General features: G+C 32.0%; 1 protein-coding gene across 1 annotated transcript in view; it reads right to left on the bottom strand.

Annotated features, from left to right (window-relative positions):
• Positions 1-19,742, bottom strand: part of LOC114332199 (dynein axonemal heavy chain 7) — a 251,128-nt gene that overhangs the window by 24,603 nt on the left and 206,783 nt on the right. Inside the window, exons 56-58 of the mRNA XM_028281947.2 lie at positions 15,603-15,759; positions 14,130-14,296; positions 2,490-2,724 (exon numbers count right to left, since the gene is read on the bottom strand). Coding sequence (XP_028137748.2) covers positions 2,490-2,724; positions 14,130-14,296; positions 15,603-15,759 — 559 coding nt within the window. The remainder of the gene's footprint in view (positions 1-2,489; positions 2,725-14,129; positions 14,297-15,602; positions 15,760-19,742) is intronic.

Genomic DNA, 19,742 nt, shown 5'->3' with positions numbered 1-19,742 from the left:
TTACCCAATGAAAGGGCACTGGAAATCCAATCATGGTATTCTTCATAAAATTCTGCGCATATTTGATTTCACAAATTTAAGTCTACCTTTGCAAATAAGAGGTGAGGGTGAGTGGTAACCTTCTTGTGAAAAAATGGCTATAAGTCCGGTTCTGCTAAATCGAATTTTGCATACTTGGTCTTGTTGAAAACAGCTCTTTTTCGGCAATGTAAGAGTCTTATTTTCGAAATAGCCTAATAAGTAATATGCCAGCTAGTAGGCGTTATTTAAATAATTTCGGAAATTTAGTTTTCTTTGGAGAATATTAAATACAAGTATGCATTTTTAATCCTGTATTACAAAATAAGACCAAATTAGCAACATAATACCGAAAACCGCATGTCGATGCCTTTTTTCTATCTCTAGATATCTTAAGAAACATGTAAATTTTTAACAACTGTTAATGTCACCGGAAAACGAAGTTAAGGAAAAATAGTGTGCTATGGAAAAAACAAAGAAACATTTTCCAGATGTACGCGTATATAATTAATTAAAACAACAATAAGACAAACAACACTATAAAATATAACAAAGAAATAAAAGCAACTAGGTACTTACTTAGTGACGACCTAAAGGTTCAAATTGTTGTCCATCATTTTCGATGCAAGCATTTACTCTTTCAAGAGTAGATTGAACAGCAGTCTCAATTTCTGCTTTCGCAATACTTTGAATGGCAAGACCACGTTTTCTCGAGTAGTGGGCCTAGCGGCAAAAGAAAGGTCTTTAATCCGTCCTCATAAAATAAATAATAAAAGTCTAAAACAGTTAAATCTGTTGTTATTCAATCTACTCTCGAAAGAGTGAATGCTTGCATCGAAAATGATGGGCAACAATTTGAACTTTTAGGCAGTCACTATTAAGACCGCGTCCCACCATCAAATAATTTGATTAAACAGTTTGAGAAAACTCCGGAAGTACATCAAAGTGACGTCACAATTGCAGTTTTTTTGAAATTTTAAAAATCTGTGCTCTCACTATCAGTCTAGTTTGATCAAATTTTTTGTATTGAGTTGTCTAACTTGTTTGTACTTTATTTAAAATTAAAATTTTTCATTATTATCCACAATGAATACTCAGGATGTGACGTCACTAACTGTCACTTTCAGTTTGCTCAAACCAGTTTGATCAAATTATTTGATGGTGGGACGCGGCCTATACGCTCTGAGCTTCGCTGGTGTCGCTCCTAGCGGTTACTAATTTAACTTTCACCGGTAATTTTTAAATTTATTATTTAATTGTTATCGCTTAATATTTACAACGCTAAAAAGTAATTAAATTGTAATAGAATTTTTTAAGATTTTGCTAATCATTTTGACGTTCTATTGATGAAATATTAATTTCTTACTTCGGATACTTTCACAATTATCATGTAGATGGCCCAAGATTAATTTATAGTTACATATTACAGAACATTAAAAAACGCAAATTCAGTATTTAAAACGTAAATATATTTAAGGTAAAAATATATACCACAGCTTTGATCAACTAATATTTTTTATAATTAATGTTTTTAATTTTAATTTAAAATTAATCACTTTGACATTTATGTCAAATTTCCGGTAAACGTTTACAGACTTGTCACTATTGGCGCTCACGAATTTATAAATATCCCCTCTACGTACGAGCTCACAGCGGATACTAAGTAAGTAGTTGCTTTTATTTCTTTGTTATATTTTATAGTGTTGTTTGTCTTATTGTTGTTTTAATTAATTATATATGTTTACATCTGGAAAATGTTTATTTGCTTTTTCCATAGCACACTACTTTTCCTTAACCTCGTCTACCGGTGACAGTAACAGCTTTGTTTAAAATTTACACATTTCTTAAGATATCTCGAGATAGAAAAAAGGTATAGACATGCGGCTTTCGGTATTATATTGCTAATTTGGTCTTATTTTGTAATACAGGATTAAAAATGCATACTTGTATTTAATATTTTCCAAAAAAAAATAGATTTCTGAAAATAATTAAATAATGCCTCCTAGCTTCCATATTACTTATTAGGCTATTTCGAAAATAAGACTTACATTAACGAAAAAGAGCTGTTTTCAACAAGACCAAGTATGCAAAATTCGATTTAGCAGAACCAAACTTACAGCCATTTTTTCATAAGAAGGTTCCCACTCACCCCCACCTCTTATTTCCAAAGGTAGACTTAAACTTGTGAAATCAAATATGCGCAGAATTTTATCAAGAATACGATGATTGGATTTCCAGTGCCCGTTCATTAGGTAAATTTTGTAAAATTTTGATTTTTTATTTTTTTTTTCAATTAGGCCCTCTAGCGGTGGACCCACAATTATGAAAATAATTTCCAGGCTTTTCCCGAGGCAACTTTTGTTATAATTAATTTTTTTTCTCAAAGCTGTACTACAAACGGTTCGTGAGATATGGCCGAGAGCCATTCTTATTGGAACACCCGGTACAAAGACTCCTAGTCATCGTTTTACCTTTTGTAGCTTTCTGTACATTCTTCAAACTATCCCTAATTTTACTAAGAAGGCGATTGAATCGCGTCATTTCCTGTACCAAGACCGTATTCATACTCTGGGAGTACGACGTTGGGTACTTCTCCATAGCGGCGTCCCTGTCGAAGTTTTCTGGAAGCCTTCCCAAGATATCTGAAGATACTTCCATTATGACTTCGTCTGGGGATTTTGCTGAACCACTGGTTGACATGGCGTCCTAAATAATCAAAAGGCATAAAAAAAATTCACAAAGCAAAAGCATCCATTCAAATACTTACCTAATTAGGAAGAAGACCATCATATCTCAAAAAGAGCAAAAATAAGTCTGTATTAGTGAACAGATTTCAAATATTCTATATTTTTGTGTGATAGCGTCATGATAGCGTCATGATAGCGTCAAGTTAGTTTACGACTATAGCCGTCAGGTGGCGTAAGAGTTGTTATTATTCGAAAAGTTAGTTCAACCCTAACAACACAAAACATTCCAGGAATGTACTATCAAAGTTTTATTAATGTTTGAATGTACTGGACATTCAAGGAACATTCGGTGAATATCTGATTAAGTTATTCGTGGAATGTTACCACAAGACATTCTATGAACATACTACCAATGTCCTATATTTTAAGAGAGGCCATTTACTATTCAATTTGCATTCATTTTCAAATTTGCTGCGCGTGTATATGTATTTAGGCAATCCAAACCACGTGACTTCTGGTTCTGGTTGGCATGGCATACAGGTTACAGAGGTTATGTTTGTAATATCATTTCATTTCATCATTTCACTGTTTATCGTCATATTTTGGATTCATTTGGATTTCGTTTGCTGTATTTTGTGAACTTTACAAACTTTACCACACTGCAAAGTGATTATTTAAGGAAATTATTATTGGAGACACCAGATGTTTGGAGAAAGGTAGGGCAAACAATTTTTATCAATGTTCATTTTTCTCTGATATTTATCAATATTGATGAATTTTGCAAGCAATAACATTATTTCTTTTATTGTTTTAGATATTTATTGAAGCTGAAAATAATTGGGGATTTAGATCCATATACAATTCAGTCAGAATTGGATTTTACTATAAAGTGCATTCCACCAAATTACTATTATAGATATTATAGATGAAAGCATACAAAAGCCATCAGGTACATAAATATTTTACAGCTGGATTTGTTTTTAAAGTTGGAGTAAAGTTGGAAGTCACAAGCAACAACTTCGTAAGTATCTACAAGAATATTGAGGAAATCCAGCTCCTGGATACTACTGGGCAAACTAGAAGATTGAAGAGGACAAAGCCTTTTGAACTAGTTTGAGTGATAGTGAAAAGCAGAGCATAATGCTTGTGTGCATGTGTATGTTAGAATAGTGTGGTTAAAAAAGCAGAGCATAGTGCTTGTGTGCCTGTTAGATTAGATAAGAGACGCTATGGGTAAGCTCTTCATTTTAAGGAACAGTAGTATTTAGGTTAAATTAAAATTGCTCGTTGGTCAGAGTTATGACCAGATTGTAATTCTAATGAACAATTCAATACAATGAATCGTCATCGTAGTGATGATTATGGAAAAAAATATATGACAAGATTTTGTGCAATAAAAATGTTTATATTTATCAAGGATGTATTATTTGGTATGTCTACATATACAGTCGGAAAAATGAAAGAATACCCATGAATGAACATATAAAAGACGCTGTATTTTCCTGTCACTGTGTCACAAAGAAAATTGTCCAGTGCAAGTAACAATAATTATTACATGTACTTGTGCTTACCAGTTTTTTGTGTGACACGGTGACAGGAAAATACAGCGTGTTTTATATGTTCGTTCATGGGTATTCTCTCATTTTTCCTACTGTACTTCTGGTATATCGTCGGTGATGTGACAATACCTCCTATCTGCTTTTTCATGAATTTTGTAGGAGATGAAAAACTTGTTTGGGCCACCTCGTGTTTTCATATATTTTTTGATTTGTTTTGTAGTAAATTCAACTATCTATTTACTACAAAACAAGTCAAAACTTACGTATGAAAACAGGAGGTGACCGTAAAAAATGTTTTTCGTCTCCTGCAAAACTCATGAAAAAACATATAGGAGGTATTGTCACATCACTGACGATATATTTCAGAGAATGTCTAAAAAATATACTTTGAATGTCCTAAGAACATTCATGGAATGTTTCAACAAGACATTCAGTCTAAACAATATACTGTGAATGTTCAAAGAACATTCGTGGACATTCATGGAATGTTTCAACAAGACATTCAAGGAATGTTTAAAATGCTGACACAGCACTTTCCTGGGACTTTCCAGGGACGTCCGTGTGCTTTTGGGGACATTCCAGGAATGTTTTCAATGTCCTGTGTGTACCTTCTAGGAACATTCCTGGAATGTTTTGTATTATTAGGGAACATTTTGCACAATATCGTCATATCTCAAAAAACAATATTTTTGATGTACCTATCCATGACGAATGTTGGTGATCATCATGGCAATGTTTATCTGTTTATCTTATGTGTAGCAACGCGTAAAAGCTGCGCAGGTGTTCTGTTGAACCAGGTTCTAAGTCTAAGGTTCTTTAACCAGGATGTTCTTCTTCTTCCTGGACCTCGCTTTCCAAATATGTTTCATTGTAGGATGGCTTGTAGGAGGGCATATCTTGATTCATTTCACATGTGTCCAAAGTATTCCAACTTTTGAGATTTGATGGTGGTTAGTGCCTCTCGGTTTTTCTTTATTCTTCTGAGGACCTCCTCATTTGTGACTCGGTCAGTTCATGGGATTTTAACTATTCTCCGATATAGCCACATCTCAAATGCTTCCAATTTTCAGCATATATCTTCGTTCAAGGTCCACGATTCAACACCAATAAAAAAGGATAGGGAAGACGTAGCATCACAGCATTCTTTACATTTATACCAAGAGGGAGGTTGTGGCTCTTAAAGTCCCCTATTCGGTTGAAGGTTTTTCCTAGCTTTTCCGATGCACGCTCTTATCTCTTGGTTGTTGGTCCATTCTTCTTAAATGAATAAATTTTATTATCGTGCCATAGTTGTAGTGCGTCCCTCTTTTTACAGGGGTTTAATTGACGTAGAGTAGAGTCGACCTTCTGTTATCTTTATCTTGAAAAAGAAACGGAAAAAGAAAAAGAATTAAGAGGGCGTATTATGGAAAGAGAAAAGGATTTTCAAAAGATTTTCAAACGAAAACGAAGTAATGGAGCATTTGTTGACGATAGTTTATTGCAGAATGACAGCATTTTTTAGTTTTTATACTATGGCGCATTTCTTGTTATTTTTGAGACAAATATGTGGGCCAAAGAAAAGAGGCTACCTCGATATTTGGCATTATTTATTCCATTTTAAGAAAATGACGAAACATATCGATTTTTGATCTTTACATCTACAGTTCCTGGCCATATTATTATGATCACCTATGAATTTTGACAAAAATCAACTATTTCACTAAGTACGTTTTGTTTAAAATATGATTTTTAAATTTAATTTTGTTATGCAATGTTAATGTTATTCATTAACTATAATATATTTAATAATAAACAACAATAAAATATTTGAAAATATTACATATTTATATTTTTTTAATATATTGTTCAACTTTACTGACTTTACTGACTTTAATCAGATGGAAAATTATTTGGGAGCTTTTAAAACGAGAAAGTTCCGATGAAAAGGTCACTAACGAAATTGTTTTGATTAAAGAACTAATATATCGTTTAAAAAACACAATGACAAATTGAAGCAAAAAAAATTTAACTGCATTCAAGTTATGCCAAGACGAGTACTAGTGGTAATCAAATTAAGAGGGGCTCAGCAAAATGTTAAAAAATACAAATATGTGATATTTTCAAATTGTTTATTGCTGTTTATTATTAAATGTATCATATTTAATAATAAACACCAATAAAACATTTAAAAATATCACATATTTTTGTTTTTTTAATATTTTGCTGAGCCCCCTCTAACTTTGATTACCGCTAGTACCCGTCTTGGCATATTTTAAATGCAGTTAATTTTTTTTACTTCAATTTGGCATTGTGGTTACAACGATATATTAGTCCTTTAATCAAAACAATTTCGTTAGTGACCTTTTCATCGGAAATTTCTCGTTTTAAAAGCTCCCAAATATTTTCCATCTGATTAAGGTGAGAAGTTGAACAAAATATTAAAAAAATATAAATATGTAATATTTTCAAATATTTTATTGCTGTTTATTATTAAATATATTATAGTTAATGCATAACATTAACATTGCATAACAAAATGAAATTTAAAAATCATATTTTAAACAAAACGTACCTAGTGGAATAGTTGCTTTTTGTAAAAATTCATAGGTGGTCATAATAATATGGCCAGGGACTGTATATTTGTCAACCCCCTCCCTTCCACTTCCGCCGCCCCTTATTTTTAAATAGGGAATAGTGGTAGTGTGCTAGCTCATTCGAAAGGTTATTTAATTCTCTATTCAGGAATATAAACATTAACATAATTATTTATACACGGTGTCCAAGAAAAATTTTTTTTAATTAAATTAATTGACATACAAAGAAGAATTAATGTAATTTATTAAATTCAAAATACATTTTACTGCCGTCACAAAACGGAAAAAAATGTTTTTGATAAATAAACATTGCTTTTAGCTTGATTTTAGTGTTCAAGCTGCCACCCATCTGTCTCTTGGTAGGTTGAATATTGAATTTAAGCAACAAACAATGTTTATTTATGAAATAAACATTTTTTTCTGTTTTGTGTCAGCAGTAAAATGTATCGAGTTAAATAAACTACATACATTATTATTTTTGTGTCAACTAATTTAATTCATAATAATTTTTCTTGGACACCCTGTATAAATAATTATTTCATTGTTAATATTTCTAAATAGAGAATTGAATAACCTTTCAAATGAGATAGCACACGACCCCTATTCCCTATTTAAAAATAAGAGGTGGGGGAAGTGGAAGGGAGGAGGTTGACAAAAGACAGATGTTTGTAACGTAAAACTGTATCCCCCTTAGATAAAAAATTGACCTGTTAAGTCATTTTCTTAAAATCTAATAAATACTGCCAAATATCGAGGTGGACTCTTTTCTGTGTCCCACACTATATTTTTATACAATTGTAAAATAAAACAAGTAAAATAATTTTAATAAAAAACTGAATATTCTCCAAACATCTAATTATTATTAATCCTTGAACACATTTTTTTAAGAAAAATGTCAGAATTCAAAAATATCGTATGCCTTAAAATAGGATTAGACAATTATGGGATTAAGTAGAGCCCCTTATAGCCTCTTATAGCCTCTTAGAGCCTTTTATGGCCTTTTAGAGACTAAAGCCAAAATATTAGCCTGTTCGCATGCATGGAAAAGTTTTATGATACAGTGTGTCGCATTTAAGATGAAGACACCCCTATATTTCGGCTATCAAAATAAATATAGCTTTGAAATTTTACATAGTCATACAGGTTGATGGTTCACCTCTTTTAAGATAGTCAACTGAAATTTAAATTTAAACGAGGCCTACTTTTCTCACTTTTAGTTTTTTCAGTATTTGCAGTCAAGATCCTAAAACCTGCTACATTTAGCTGTCTCGAGATGTAGCCAATTGCAAATATGTACTGAAAAAACTAAAAGTGCGAATTGTGTCTAATGAAATTTGGTATATTAGGTTAAAATGATATTTGGAACAACTTTTGAAATAACTTTTTCGGATACATAATATATCTATCTCCAAGCAAAATATCGAAAATTCACCCCGTTTGTGGATTCACAGTGGGCCGCGTTTAAAATTTAAATTTCAGTTGTCTCTCTTAAAAAATGTGAACCATCAACATGTATGACTGTGAAAAATTTCAAATCCCTATTTATTTTGATAGCCGAAATATAGAGGGATCTTCATCTTAAATTCGACACACTGTATATTTAAAATTCGTCGATTTTTTAAATTACCATTTCAAAAAATTGTCATATTTTGACATATGACGGTCTTTTTCCAAGGTAATGATATATTTTCATTTTGTATTCATATAGAGACAAATAGCATACAATATCAAAAGCATATGAGGCGCTCAGTGCAACAGTGGCCTAACCCATAACCCTCAGTATTACTTATTACATTAAAGTTATCTATTTTCAGATGAATAGTGGCTCTATCATGGGTTGCTTGAGCCACTCTGCATCTGGAAAAACCTAAATAAGTGATAACTTTAATGTAATAAAAGCGTTCTGGTAAAATTCTGGATTGTGTTTATACGAGTATCTATCCGTTCCGAGTTTCGCTGGTATCGCCACCTACCTACAGGATTACTAGTATAACTTTTACCGGAAACTTTCTGGAAAGAAAAACGTGTTGCCTATACTCTGTGAGTTTCGCTGGTATGGCTGCTATCACCATCTAACGGTTGACTAGTGTTCCTATTTCGGCCGGAATTTTAAAGAGGACAGTAGAAAAGCAAATAATAGTTGTTTCAAACTTATTATTTAATTCTTATCGTGTAATATTTACAACGTAAAGAAGTCATTTAATTGTAATCGATAATTAATAGCAGTAAGTACATAATTTATTATTCATTATGATTATTTTTAAGCTTTTGCTTATCGTTTTGACGTTTATGTTGACAACTAATATTAGAAAAAATTTATTCTGCAAAAAAGTATAATAATTTAATATAATCATAGTATAATACTTCTTAAATATTAACTTATGAATGACAGTTAACGGCATCCTATGTTTGCTGTGATTGGTCGTTATCTTGACGCATTCAAATGTTGTTTCAGGATTGGATTGTAAAATTGAAACCGTCAAAATTCGAGAGTGTGCTAACTGATCTTTTAGCTCAAATTTTTCTACCGTTTTAACATTAAAATTGTGTTTACTTACTTTTTTCTAATTGCATTAATCTATTTTTGTCGTTGAATCACCTTATGCTTAGCGACAGGAAAGTTGTAGAATACACAGTTACTATTGTAACCAGTATTTCGACACTCTTTAATACAACTTTCGTGAGACATTTAGAAGCTATAGTATGGAACTCTTAATGCAGAACGTCAAAAAGCAAATTTCCAGTAAAGGTTTACAAACTTGTCACTACTAGCGCTCGCGAATTTTTAATTATCCCCTCTACCTACGAGCTCACAGCGTATAGTAATAAAAATAGTGTACCTACTGATGTAACTTACCCTTTGTTTTTTAAGCAGCTTTTATGGGATGTGTAAAATCGTTATTAGTAAATAAGACAAATTAAGAAAATCGTACTTACTTCCAACTCATAGATATCCTGATAAAATCGCATGAAAATTAAAGAAACGCCATAAAAAAAATATACAGAAAAAATAAAATTGATACCTTTCCCCATTTTCCTCCAGTTTATAAACAGTTAACCAACTTTTACCCCCCAAACAACTTTCCCTTTGTATCAAACAAACTTCCTTACCGTCCTATCCTGCGGGCAGCATCAACGCCAGCAGCAGCACAACAAATAAGAAAAAACGGCCAACAGTTAATAAAAATCTTAACATGGAAACTTTGTATCTTATTGCAACAGGAGAGTGGTGTAAAGCATATTATGATGAGCTTTCGAGTAGAGATTTATAGTAGCGTCGCTAAATATCTAAAATAAATAAGCAATAGTGATAAAATGTCGGGAATGCCGACATGGAATGCAGCTTAAATTGAAACTACATTTATTTCGGAAGTTCGATATTTCGTTGATTGTTTATTTTTTAACATCATCGGGAACATACTACAAAATAACTTACAAATATATAAACATGACTGTTTATAGTTTATCAGAATTTTAAAATAAGTATTGCAATACATGTCACTTAAACTGTAAGGATCTTTCTTTTATAATTAATTGACTTTTGTCTTTTTTATTTGGTACATTTCGAGAAATAATCTTTTTGATAATTAGACGAGCGGAACACCCCCAAAAAACGCTTATTTCTCGAGATACTGACCAAGGAGAGGTGAATGGCCAATTTTAGTCATACTGTATGTTTTGATTGTGCTGAAAACGAAAATGAGGTTTACCCTTTTAATGTTTTAAAATGAGGTTTATTTTCAATTTCATGTGGGGAACATTGTTAAAATCGCAATTTTACCCTAAAAATAAAAAATAAAAAAAATCACGTTTTTTTGCGTTTACCTCGCTACAACTCTGTTCCATTTTAATAGTTTTTTTCTGAAATGTTTAAAGTATATAGCTCTAACATTTCTGAAGACAACTGTACCTGTTTCAAGTTTTTATTCTTATTCTGATAAAGGTTATGAATTTTTCAAAGGGACAGGTGCGGATTTGTGCACTGCTAAGCTTAATCACAAAATTTGTATGATAAAGTTTAAAATTTAGCTTCTTCATCAGTCTTATATCCTTATCATCGAGACCTGATGTTTCTAGGATACTGATTAGTTTTCTATGTGGGACGTTATCAAATGCCTGGCTCTCTGTATTTAAACTTGCAGATTGGAAAGTCCTGCTCTGAATCCAAATTGAACTTCACTCAGTGGTGTTCTTCTAATTTGGTGTATAGTAATATGCGCGAGTGAAAGATAGTAAGGAGTACTTTAAGTACATAGCTCATCAAACTAATTAATCTATGTTCTTCACATTTTCTAGCTAGGTTTTTTGGGAAGTGGAATGAATATTGATATTAGCCAATCTTTTGGTAAGTAACCTTCAATAAGATGTTCTTAGGTATCTAAATTTCATTAGAAATTGAAAGGATTTTATCACACATGATAATATAGATGGGATAATAAGATGATGGAAATTGTAGATTTAGGTTGAATTTAAGTAAAGGGCATATGATATTATTTTTTACAGTATCGCAATATTCTTGTTTCAACTAATAATCGAGGAAATGAAGCTGAAAAAATGGCAAAACCTCGAAATATTTTCGTCCAGCATTGATTTGTACAAAAATTTGGAATTAGGCTCATTACACCCTCTAGTTCATTTTCTATATTGAGCCGTTGTACGCTTTTGGTTTTTTAAGGGTGAAAACTACCCCTAATTGTAAAATATTATAAAATAACATTTTAAACTTTAATATTGTCAACATTTGGTTCTTATTAGTTACATAATGATTGTTTTATGCTTTAAGATATACTATCATAATATTTCAACCCTTAAAACCACCCTTCTTGGAGTTATATATAAAAAATTTACTTATCCTAAAAGAATAATTTCGGCTTGCATCGATTTACATAAAAATTTGGGATTAGGATCACCTCACCCTGTACTTCATATTCTATATCATACTTAAGGGCGTTGATTATTTTTAGGGGTGTAAACTACCCCCTATTGTCAAAAATTATATAAAAACATTGTAAACTTTAATATGGGTAAAATTTGGTTTTGATTGTTTAAATAATGATTGTTTTATACTTTAGGATATAATATCATAATATTTCAACCCTTAAAAACCACCCTTACTGACATTACAGTTTTTATAAGTAGATATTTTAATAGATCTATACAGAAAAAAAAAGGAGAATTAAAGAATTACAAAACATTTTATTTACACAAAAATACGAATTTACAAATATGTACAAATACAAATACAAATAGTTTTTTAGTCATCTTCCAGTATACGAACCGGTTCTGTGGTACTATACATACATTGAAAATTATCCATAAGCGGACTATTCAAATTTTTCGAAAAAAAAATTTGTTTTATAAACATAGCTCCTTCATTTTTGGCGATAAAAAGTTTTCTCAAAAAAAACTTCATAGGTTTTTAAAGAGTTATAAGACTGTGTAAACTAAATTCCGTAATATCCCTTAGTTTTTAATTAGGGTGGGTTTAAAAGGGTTGAATAAGGGGGTGTTTTCTCGTAAATAGAGGTTTTAAACAGCTATATCTCGCTAACTGTTCACTGTAATAAAAATATATGCACAAGAGAATTTTAGTTATTAAAAAAGCTACAATTTAGTAGTCTATCATTTTTTTCGTATCTCCAGTATTTTCGGATATATTTTTAAGTAAAAGGTGAGAAATGGGAAATTTCAAAAAATTAATTTTTCTTTTTACTCCAATTTTTCTAAAATTAGGCCTTTTAAATAGGTCAAACTTCTTGGGTGTATTGATAATACAAATATAAATGGAATTACAGAAAGGTGAAGACCAATTTTTAATTAGGAGGGTAGTTAGTGGGTTGTTTTCACTGATTGTTTCATAGATAAAAGCAGGTACCGACCTTTTTTTGATCACAAGTCGCTTAATTTTTAGGCTAGAAACTTTTTATTATTATGCATTGAAAGGACTAACTGTATACTTGAAAAAGTAGTATTTAAGTTTTCCTCGAAAAATGCAAAGTTTTTCCGTTATTTGGCTTTGAATATTTCAAATTATGCATTTGACGAAAAAAGCTAACTTTTAACATGCTGTATCTCGGTTTGTATTGGTCTTAAAGATATTACAGAAAAATAATTTGGTTTGTGTTACTAAAAAATACAATTAATATATCTACAGTTTTTTTGATTAAATGCATATTGTTGGAGGTATTCTCAAAAAACCCTTTAAAAAAGTCGATTTTTTCGTCGAAAAACTGTTACTTTCAAGCGCGAATAACTCGAAAAATATTAGTTTTACGAAAAAAATGTAAAAAACATTTTTTTCTTATAATTACGTTTTACATCAATTTAAATGGTTAAAATGTATAAAATAATTCCCGCCCTCGAGATGGGGTGGCAACCATCCCCAAGGTTTTAGCGTACAGCGGCATGATATAGAAAATGATCCTTGGACTATTCTCTACCTCCTGTGAAAATTTAAAGTAAATCCATGCTGGACGAAAAAATTGCGAGCCAAAATAGTTAATTTCCTCGACTAAAACGAAAAATTTGGAAAAGATTATATTTAGCATTTGACGACATTATTTAACCCGGCATTGGTCGCTAGGTAGGTTGTTACGCGAGTGGTCGCGCGTGAGATTTTCTCTCACATATCCAACTTTTGCCTTTCTTTACAAAACTTAAAAAAAAGATGAGGTTTCATCAAAGATAAAGCCATTTTCTTTAAAAAGACACGACGTTTTTCTGTTTTATTATTATTATCATCTTAATATAACATGTGACTATTGATGCCGCCAATATTTAACATTGAAAAATATATGGTAAGTGACCATCTACAACTAACCCGTGAAACAGAATATAGGATGTTCATATCATCGACCACATCCACAGCCTTTTATTACATCATAAAAGGATATTATTATAGGTTTTAAGGGGAAAAATAAAATAAATTTTTATACACAGTTGGTGACGCCGGTGGTCGCTTGATGAGATAATCTCTCACATGAAGCGCACTGACTCAACAATATGGTGATACTAAGAAAACTGAGTCACTATCTGAGCGGACTAGTCTATTAGATTGTCGAGGGAGGATAGTTAGGAGACTAGAAGGAACTACAGCGCGTAAAATTTCCCAGAAAAAAAGTTGTGCGCGATTTTCTGAAACCGTGAGAGAAAATCTCATATAGCGACCACTGGCGGGTTAACGCTAGCTTGTGTCATAAAAATGTTGTGATTGCGCCGCCACTATTTGGAACAGAACGTGTTAAGGTCCAACAAGAAAACAGAGACGGGCTATCCAAATATTTGCTTACCTGAGTAAGAAGTGTGTTGTTAAAGAGCAAATCAGTTTCGTGTTGGTCTTTCATGATGTCGGCGTTTTCGTGCATACCAAACACTTCGGGATGAGTGATAAGGGGGAGGTTTCGGGTGTAGTCGAGAAAATGGTCATATTCTGATTTCTCGGGTACGTAATATTTACCTGGGGAGTTAAAAAATATAATCAAGTACAAAAACACAGTAACAATGTATAAAAAATAAGAAACGGTTGAATTCTCGAATATACAGTGTGTCAATTTGAAAAGGTGTAACCTTCGGACCTCTGGACCGAACGAAAAAGGACCATAATTCGGTCCCTATAGAAAATATACAAATATGCAAAAACATGTCAGATTTATTTGCGAGGAGGACCAATTTTCAACCAAATTACATCAACCCTCTATCGGGGCCGGACACAACCACCAAAATCTCTAATAGAAAAATAAAATTTTAGGCAACTCTGCATGGACGGTCAAATTCTACCCCGACTGGATTACGATTTTGTTTGATTTTTCTAAAAGTACTAAAAAAATATAGTGTAGGTGATATTTTTGAAAAGGTAGTTGAACGACCTTTAAAATGAGGTATCAGTCAACCCCCCTTTTCAATAAAATTGTAGGGGTTGTGTCCGCCCCGCTAGATGGTTGATGTAATTTTGTTGAAAACTGGTCTATTCAAATTGATACATTGTATGAATTTGATAATGAATGAATTTGATACAAATAAAAGGCAGACATCGAGCACAGTTCTTTATTAAATCAAGGCCATCTAAAATAAACCAAAAAAAGCCCTACAAAGCCCTATTGTAGTAATTGATGGATTCGACCGTTACTTGATGGAAGTTCATTTATCTCAAAATAAAACACTGAAAACTTTTGTTTTCTATATTTCCACAAAATTTATTATTTACAACTATGTGACTACAGCTGTTTCGGCAGAGTGCCTTTCTCAAGTGATATAATTTACAATGTGTTTGCCTTTTTAAGTCTCTAACTGAAGAGGTTGAGGAGTGGGGAGCTGTTTGTCTCGAGTTGGTCATGCAGAATTATATCTGGATTTTTCAGTTTATTAAAAAAAATACAGATATAATTCTGAATGACCAACTCGAGACAAGCAGCTCCCTACTCCTTAACCTCTTCAGTTAAAGACTTAAAAAGAAAAACACATTGTAAATTATATCACTTGAAAAAGGCACTCTGCCCAAACAGCTGTAGTCACATAGTTGTAAATAATAAATTTTGTGGAAGTATAGAAAACAAAAGTTCCCTATTGTAGTGATAGAAAAATTGCAAAACTTCGAAAAGAATTCGAAGCTGATTTGTAATAAAAAAACTCAAAACTTGTAGACATTATTTATCAAAAATAGAAAAATAAAAGGCTATCCAGCACATCCAGAAATGTTGTAAACATTCACATACAATAATTGTATGTGTCCAATTAATATTAGGATTATTAAACAAAACATTTACCTGTAGGATCCAAAGGATAATTTTCATTCTGCACAACTTCCTTGGAGTAAAACTTTTGAAGTATGGTGCTTAAAGTTCTTCGGTCCCAGTCATCCGTTACCCTTCCTCCATAGTTGCACTCCCCTGTTAGATAAAGTAGAGCATCGTACTGTATATCCTGAAAATTATTAATAGCAGAAATAATGCATTAAGTATAACAAAAAAATTTGAAGTTCTGATTGTACAGATATTCTAGGACCTAGGAAGTGGAAATTCAGTAGGAGTATTTATTATAAGGGAAACCCTTAAACTAATTGGTAATTTATAACATACTTTAAATTTCGATATTTACTTTCAGTGAGAATTGAAAGTAGGTCTATTCAATTGTTATATAAACTGACTTTGAAAACGAATATAAAAAGTATACCTACTATGATCCAACCGAAAAAGTGGAATTCAGAACAAAACTTCTGACAGATCGCAATACTACTACGCGCCTTTCGTCCTACCTCAATAATTATTGTAGTAAAAGTAATATACTGAATTCGCTCAAACGAGATTCATTTTGACACATTCAGAATAGGAAATATAGAACACAAAAATTCCTACCTCACACTATTAATGTAAATTACAATGATTATTTTATTATACAAACAATTATAAGTAATTTTATTTGCTAATACTAAGTACCTATATTACAAGTGCCATGCACCATTTCAATCTAACTTCAGCCCGTGTGTAAAGAACCATTATTCACGGGCAAAGTAATGGGCGTTATTATCTATTCAAAAATAGTGAATAATGAGCATATTATTAATCGGTCGTAGAAAACAACATTTATTGTGACTTAAAACAATTCTGATCGACCTCATTATTGCCTCCATTAGTGTGAAATTCCAATTTGAAATGTTCATTTCCCGTCGCTACCCTTGGTCATAATTAAAGCTCTTTGGGCACAATAGCAATAACGGTATCATTTAGCATTTATCTCCTAAAATTGAGCGCACCTTGCCAGCCTCCAACGCTCTAACGCTCCAATGCTCTATTATTCAAATGATACTGGCCGTAAACGCTCAGTACCCTCGTTTTGGAAATATCCTAGTTGGGAATGATTACTCAACGTCACTGTTATGAGCTGTCATTAACTTTAAGTGTCATTCAGGAAAAATAATTAGGAAGGTTGTGGCTGGTAAAAAATGGACATTAAATATTTTTATCTGATGATAAAAATTCACGAAATCTTGTGGGTAGATGATTTTTACATAGGTAATCAAAAAATCAAAAGAAACATCTAAAAAAGTTCGTTCAAAAAGCTATTCTTTAATTATCGCAATTTTCTTTAATGTTAACACAGCGTAAGTAGGAGTAAATTAACGAAATAGTTACAGTGAATGACCCAAAGACATATAGGCTTGGATCCCGCGTACCAAAAAGAAGTTTATTAATAGCAAGCTGAAAATTTTTTATTAGCTTAAGGGGTTATCCTAGTGTAAAAGTAAGAAATTCCTTTACTTTTTTTGGGAATTTCTAAAATAAAAAGTACTGTAACAATTGTTTTAAAAATTTGTACGAGCATTTACTATAAAAAGAAGTACATGTTAAACTATTTTCATTAAAATATATTGAAAATTAAACGATTTATGCGCCATCTACTGGCACCGTGAAAATAAAAACATAGCTCCACTGTTGCAGTGATTGGGACTAATAGGGATCCTGAAACGTAAAATTTCCAAGTTATTATTGAAATATAAGTTATTTCCTATACCACCAAATAGGATTTTTGAAAAATAGTAACATTTGGAAAAGGACGAAGTGTTGAAAAATTTTTTAAAATTAGCTAAGAGATTTTCAGTTTCAAAAACCGCTAAATTGACATTTTTTATCCGATCAAAAAACCCCTAGTTGATGGTATGTATAAAAAACACCTCATATTTCAATATTAACTTTGAAATTTTAAGTCTCAGGATCTCTATTAGGCTCGGGCCACAGTAACGTCTAATGCCGTTAATTAACGCGTTATTTGACATTAAAGAGAGGTGTAGCCACTACTTAGCGCTCTAATTTGTTATTGCCATTATTAATGCCGTTAAACGTTAGGCGATAGATCGGGTGGCGGTTTTTTTCGACACTTCAAAGGAGTTACTCCGTTACTTATCGCGTTGTTGTGGCTACACTTGCACTGTTTCAACAAGTTCTAGTTTGCAGCGCAGCAGAGTAATTTGTTTTGTGAGATATACTATTCTACGAAAATGGAGTGTAGTAATGAGAAAATAATTGAATTTTTAACAGTGTTTGAAACAGAACCATGTTTATGGGACCCCCGACAAAAATCACATAAAAATCGTGGGGTTCATGGTGACGCTTGGCGTCGAATTGTGCAACCATTATCTTTTCCAGCGACGGTAGAAGATTTGAAAAAGAAAAAAGACACACTTTTGGGATACTAGGGGACTACTAAATCGTTAAAATCTGGCATGGGAACGAATGAGGCATATAAAACAAGCTGGTTTGCATTTGATGTCATTACTGTGTTCGTTTTCTGTGCATTTTTATCATCCACCATCTTCTTTTGAGTCTTGGTTTTTGCTTGATCCGTTTATAAAATAATAAATTCATGAAATAATATTTTTTTTATTGCCTTGGCATAGCCAATTAGCCAGTCTGGTTTGGTATTAACGCAATTTCACAAGTTAAATTACAATATATTACACATTTTCATATATCATAATATAATATACAGACACATACACATATATACATTTTTATTTATTTATTATATAATATATATTTTTTAAAATAATATTTAGCACTCATAAAATATAACCGCGTAGCAGCTTCGACTTCCATCTTGAAATTATTGGATTAAAAAACGCGTTTTAAGTGTGGCCAGTCACTTTCCACTCTTTCATTAACTTTAATGTTAATTAATATGATAATGGACGTTAGACGTTAACGTTACTGTGGCCTCAGCATTAGTCCCAATCACTGTAGCAGTTGAGCTGTTTTTATTTTCACGGTGCCAGTAGATGGCGCATAAATCGTTTACTTTTCAATATTTTTTTTATAAAAATTGTTTTTCATGTACTTCTTTTCATAATAAATGTTCATGCAAATTTTCAAAACAATTGGTACAGTATTTTTTATTTTAGAAATTCCCAAAAAAGTATACGTATTTCTTACTTTTACACTAGGATAGCCCTTTAACGGTGTCTAGTCGGACAAACTTTGATGAACGGGAACACTGGAACAGGGGAAGTTTTAATTGTGGATTTCGAACGTCAGACTACGAAAATGTCTCATGTATTTTGTCGGCCAAAAGTTCTAATTGATTTGTTACCCTTTTATTAAACTTTCATGCAAAAATCAGACTGCTATTTACCACCAATATAATTCCTGTCATTTGACATGTTCTACGTGTCGGACTTATTAAAATTCCCAACACATTTATCGGACAAACATTTTTTCATATTATATAAAGTTTGCTATTGAATAAACTTAAAAACAACCTCAATCTCAATGGATATATTATAGTTCTAAATTCTACAGTCTCACGGCAGACAGGATTTCTCTCACCGATCATGGTTCGCTCCGTGAGCGTATACGTACTGAATATACAGGGTGTAACGAAATTACAGGTCATAAATAAAATCACATATTCTGGGACCAAAAATAGTTCGAATAAACCTAACTTACCTTATGCACATAAAAAAAGTTACAGCTCTTTGAAGTTACAAAATGAAAATCGATTTTTTCGAATATATCGAAAACTATTAGAGATTTTTTATTGAAAATGGACATGTGGCATTCTTATGGCAGAAAAATTATAATGAAATTTGTGCACCCCATAAAAATTTTGTGGAGGTTTTGTTCCTTTAAACCCCCCAAATGTACGTTCCAATTAAACTATTACTGCGGTATCATTAGTTGTTAATCATAGTAGTGGAGTCAATGAAGGTTTTCACCTCCGATTTCGTTGAACCTTCATTGATTTTTATGAAAATTGGTGAGTAGTTAGAGGATACCTGAAGAAACAAAGGTGACATGATGCCAACTTGCGCTTTTACCCTGGGGGTGGATGCCACCCCTTCTCGGGTGTGAAAATTATTTTATTAAAAATAATACCATAAATCGTTAAAGGGAAAAATTCTAAGCAAAATTTGT

The sequence above is a fragment of the Diabrotica virgifera genome, chromosome 6, assembly GCF_917563875.1.
Source record: "Diabrotica virgifera virgifera chromosome 6, PGI_DIABVI_V3a".
Taxonomy (NCBI): domain Eukaryota; kingdom Metazoa; phylum Arthropoda; class Insecta; order Coleoptera; family Chrysomelidae; genus Diabrotica; species Diabrotica virgifera.
Note: the sequence above shows the minus strand (reverse complement) of the source record. Positions and strands in the feature narration are given on the sequence as shown.